The sequence below is a fragment of the Dipodomys ordii genome, unplaced genomic scaffold (genome assembly GCF_000151885.1).
Source record: "Dipodomys ordii isolate 6190 unplaced genomic scaffold, Dord_2.0 Scaffold27, whole genome shotgun sequence".
In the NCBI taxonomy this organism is placed as follows: Eukaryota; Metazoa; Chordata; class Mammalia; order Rodentia; family Heteromyidae; genus Dipodomys; species Dipodomys ordii.
In genome coordinates this window covers 17,735,842-17,741,159 of record NW_012267243.1, presented here as the reverse complement: position 1 = coordinate 17,741,159, position 5,318 = coordinate 17,735,842, and the positions used below count along the sequence as shown (strand labels likewise).

The 5,318-nt window shown below is 43.8% G+C and overlaps 1 protein-coding gene across 1 annotated transcript in view; it reads right to left on the bottom strand.

Moving 5' to 3' along the window:
- The window catches only part of Fmo4 (flavin containing monooxygenase 4), a 21,898-nt gene that overhangs the window by 12,303 nt on the left and 4,277 nt on the right, over positions 1-5,318 (bottom strand). Inside the window, 3 exon segments of the mRNA XM_013015776.1 lie at positions 2,198-2,360; positions 3,235-3,347; positions 3,350-3,407. Of these exon segments, the coding sequence (XP_012871230.1) occupies positions 2,198-2,360; positions 3,235-3,347; positions 3,350-3,407 (334 nt within the window).

The following is a 5,318-nucleotide window of genomic DNA, read 5'->3' as shown; positions in this document are numbered from 1 at the left end:
AAGGAGAAGGGTTGGGATTGGGGGGGAGGGGGGAGGCTGGGAAGGGATGTGAAGGGTAAACCAAAGGAGGAGGCTGCAATGCTTGGTAAGAAATGTACTCATTATCCTGCCCATGTAATTGTAACCCCTCTGTACAGTATGTTCACAAATAAAAAAAAAAGTTGCAGGAAATAGATTTGTGTATCCTGATTGAACATTACATAATCGATACATGCATCAAAACATCACCTGGCACCCCATAAGTAGTACAACTTCATGTCAGTTAAAAATAAATACATTTTAAGCTGGTGTGGCGGTGCATACCATACCTGTAATCCCGGCACTGAGGAGACTCAGGCAGGATGATAATTTTGAGGCCAGCCTGAGGTACACGTAGCAAGGCGCTGCCTCAAAACACCAAGAAGCACATAAAGTAATACATTTTGGATGGGGCTTTGTGGATATGATACATTGGCAAATTGAATTTTAATTCCATTAATATTTTCCATAAGAAAGTTGGTGCCAGATTGTTTTGTAAATAACTGTTCTTGTAGACTCATGTTACAGATACTTTGTGCTTCTTTTACTTCATTTGGTAGTAACAGTGGGAGTTTTGAGAGGCGATAGAGAAAACACCGGTGGTGAATGCAGCGATTGCCTGCCTGGGAAAGGAGAGGCGAGGGAGAACCAGGGAGGCCAGCGGCCCAGAGACCAGCCGGGGCCGCACTGCGGTGCAGCAGTGCCCTTGAAGGTTCACTTTCCCCTGGATTATATCATTCTTCTGCCATTCAGCCATGAAGTCATTAGCTTATTAAGAAATACTGACTAGCTATACTACATAACAAAAATATAAGCAAAGACTACTAGAAAGAAAAAAACAAGGACTTTGCACAATGTGGCAACTGACTAGGCGATAAGACTAACCAATGGTCTGTTTGCACATGTGACACATTGCGCTGCAGAAACTATAAGAAGGGCTGGGACTCCCAGAACAGCACCAAGCTGAAGCCTTGCTGCCATTCGCAGCACTGCTTCCTAGGAAATTATGGATTAAACTCCTCCTCGATTGCTAAATACATTTTAAAACAGGAGATTCTGTTTACTTGTGATTCGCTTTAATCAGCTTTATTTATTTATTTAGGGTCTGGTCGTGGGGCCTGAACTCTGGGCCTGGGCACTGTCTCTCAGCTCTTTAGCTCAAGGCTAGTGCTCTACCACTTGAGCCACAGCGCCACTTCTGGCTTTTTCTGCTTATGTGGTGCTGAGGAATCGACCCAGGGCCTCATGCATGCAAGGCAAGTGCTCTACCACTGAGCCACCTTCCCAGCCCTATATTTCATTTTCATGCCAAGGATCCCAACTTTTATTATTCACAGTTCTTCTTATTAGTCTTTTTTTATTTGTTAAAATAGAGTTCAAAACTTGAATCACTCAATTGTTTTTAAGGTCACTAGAGAGAGAGAGAGAGAGAGAGAGAGAGAGTGAGAGACATGAGGGTAACTTTTCTGTATTTTAGTAATCCTTATTCGACTAGTTTTATTTTGCACACCTGAATTTAGATAAATACTAGCTTTCCAAATAATCTCCTAAAAAATGGAGATTTTTCTGGTCATGAAGATCTTAAAAAGAATGTTGGGACCAGCAGGTAGCTTAAGGAGGAGACACTGAATTCAAACTCTGATATTGAAAAGAAAGAAAGAAAAAGAATGTTGAAGTTAGCAGCATTTCCAGAAGGGAGTTCTAAAACTCCTTTTTGAGAAGCCCTGTTCTAGGAAGTGTAATTGATTATGATTGTGGTTGCTCTTTTGAAGAGTGGATTTAGTCACTTTCATGTGCATTTTCTAGTGTGTTTCCTTATCACTTTCTTTGCATTCTTGAATTACAGTCTTGTTTCAAATGACCTATCATGTGAGCCTGAAAATCAAAGCCTGCTTTTTTGCTTTTATGATAGAGCTTATGATTATGATCCTTGAACTTGAAGCAGCTCTGTATTATCAAGTGAAGACCATAACACTATATAGTAATAACTAATCATAGCAATATCTAGCACCCACAGCATTCTTTGCAATTTCAATATAATTTTCTGCATATTATTCTCTAGAGTGATCATCAAGCTGTCAAATCATGAGGAAGGGGTCCTAATTAGAAAGCAGTATTTTCTTCTTCTTCTAGAAGAACTGAAAAGAATTATTCATGGTGTCAGGTTGAGGTGACTCACCAGGAAATGACTCCAAAGGCAAATTGGGATTCAGGAAGCGTCCAGTGCAAACCATGATGGCATCAAAGACAGCTTGGTCCTGCCAGCCCTCCGTCTCCGTGACAACATCCCACTGACCAGTTTCAGAGAAGTCTGGGCGTTTGGTGATGCTGCACACTGTGGTCTGCGAGCAGAAGACATTCACTCATTCACTCACCCTCTACCAAGCCCAGAAGCCCGGTATGACTGTGCCAGAACCCAGGTCTGGTCTTTAAGTAAACCAAGTTCTAGCACAGGTCCTGTAAAGACTGGGCCATCTTGTTCTCAGGAAGTTAAGTAAGTCACACAAACTTAGATCAGGGGCCAGGTATCAGAATCATTTCATTGGAAGGATTAAAGCAGTCAATTTATTATTATTATTATTATTATTATTACTATTTTGCTGGTCCTGGGACTTGAACTCAGGACTTGGGCTCTGTCGCTAAGTCTCTCTGTGCTCAAGGCTAGCACTCTACCACTTGAGCCACAGTGCCACGTCTGGATTTTTCTGAGTAGTTTATTGGAGACAGAGTCTCAGGGAACTTTCCTGCCTGGGTTGGCTTTGAACTGCCATCCTCAGATCTCTCAGCCGCCTGAGTAGCTGGGATTACAGGTGTGAGCCACCGGTGCCCAGAAGCAGTCAATTTTTATTTGTGGCAAAATCATGTGTTAGGATTCCTGATTTATTGAAAAATTTTAGAAAAACGACCTCTCTCCCTTTATAATTTCTGTGGTTCAGACTTGTAGTCATTTCACGAACAAAATGGGTTTCGTGAAACAAAATTACTTTTCCTTCCTTCCCAAAGTGGATTCTTAATTTCACCCAAAAGGAGACTTGGCTATTTAGAGGAGTTCAGTAGCAATTTAGTGATTGGTTTCCGTAAAAGGATTGATTTGAGCAGCAGGGTAAGTGAGGAGAATATGGTCTGCGTTATTCATCTAGCTAAAAACCCAGGGAGTTGTGCTTAACCGGTAGGCTGGCCCCCAGCCGCTGACTTCCCGTCACCAACGCGCCTCACCTTAAACCGAATGTATTTCAGGAGGCCAAAATGCTCAACCACTTCTTGGAGATAGTTCCAAAATTTCTCTTGGTTCATGAAATTGGGGTAATCTTCTTGGAAAGGGAAGTCTCCTTGCAAATGTGTGTCATTGCTGACTTGTAGACCTTGGTCACCCCATCCTTGGAATCTTCCTGTGGCAGGGCATAGTTCGTATGAGGGGATGCAGGGGACAGGAGGAGAGAACAGAGATCTCAGTCGGTCAAGCCAGCTTAGCTGAACAGGGCTCTCCGGACCTTGTGTGCTCGTGTAATCTTAAGTACAGGAAACTCAGCAGTGGCTTCCATGCTTTGGTGCTGAGACACTATGAGCAGGAGTGGGATAATGAAGGGCAATATCTTCTCCAGAGCACAAAGACGCTGAGTAAATTTTAAAGGGCTCCCCACGACTAGCAGCCTCCCTCCATGGCTCCCTGGATGCAGGTCCCTGAGCTGGTGCTGGCTGCCTGTGGAATTTTCTCTCGTCACGGGCACTCCTGCCTCTCCGACTCTGGACATCTTCCTCCATGCCTGGCCTTGGAGAAGCCTTCGCCAGCTTTTCCTCACTATTCTCTCTCTATTTTCAGTCAATCTGTCTAATTGGTTCCTTCTCATTAGCACCTAAACCCCGCAAAACTTCCATTTTGGAAACAAACCCTCCTCACAAGTCTATGCTCTTGTAGCCTTGTCTCTTTCCATCCTATCTTGGTCTGCAGGGAAGAATCCTTACGCCCTGGTAGCTTCTATCTTCTCCCATATACTTGAACTTGTCTCCAGGTCTTGACCTCCAGCACTCAGAAACAAAAAGCTCAACACTAAAGCTAATGGGTTTCTTGTGGTTGAAACGAATCTCCATTTCTCTCTCAGCAGCCATTTTTCCCTAACAACTCTTCCCTCACCCACAGATTTGCATGTGGGGGCTGTCGTGGCCCCAGAGCAATAACCTCTACCACGGACTTTATCACATTGCAGAGTGGGACTGGAAGTGAGGGCAGGGTCCCTGTCTGTCTTGTGTGCCATTGGGCCCTTGAAGAGGTACATGTTGACCGAATGATAGATAATATTGCCATTTTACAAAAAGCGCGTATGACTGGAAAAAAGTTACATCAAAATTTTAATAGTGCTGACCTACAGGCATTGTTATCATATTTAATTTGCATTTTCCTTCCTTCATTCCAGTATTATTTTTAAAAAAAAATAAGAAAAAATACACCAACTATATTGTTAAATACCAGAAGCTACACAAACCAGAGTAGCTTTTTTTTTTTCCCACCTGGACATTTGGTGGCTTCATTCAGCTTATGACATAACAGAAAAGGTTGAGGCTCTGACCACTCCTGATGATATACAGGAAGGCTTATTCTGCCTTCTTTGCCTTTACTTAGGATTGCAACAAACACTATCTCTTCCACAAAAACTTCCCTGACTTATAACAGTTAAGTAGATGTTGCTCTTTTCTTTTCCCAAGTACACTTGATATTTGGGTCTGTCTAGATTCTGTCTTCTGGCATCTAACATGCCACCACCGGAGCAGGTCCCTGAGCCCCTGGAACCCCTGGTGGCTCCTCCACACTTGGCTGCAGATGCTACTTGTAAGGAAGATTCATTACTTCCAGGGTTCTTTCTATTCTGATGGCGTGAAAGCTCCTCCCCCACCCCTCTGATACACCGGGTCTGTGGAGGTATGGAATCCTGTCTAGAGCTTGTTCTCTTCCAACCCCAAACAATGATCATGGGGGGGAGTTGGAACTCAACGGATGCCACCTTCCCCCTTCTCTAGAATTCAATCTGCTTAATTCACAAGGCAGTCCAGCTTACTTGACACTCTGCTGATTTTTTTTTAAATGTTCATGCTCCAGACATCATCATCAACTTGCATACAGTTATTTCTCAGCTACAGCTCTCTCTTCCTTTCTTTTCCACACCGAGGATCATGCCCTTGTCTATCCTCCTCCTTGGTCAGATGCACCCCACATACTCTCCTTGACAACCACAGAGTCTCGAGCGGATTCAAACCCAAGGGCAGAGTATGAGTGAGAGCAGGGGGTGGGGGGGGGAGGGGGGAGG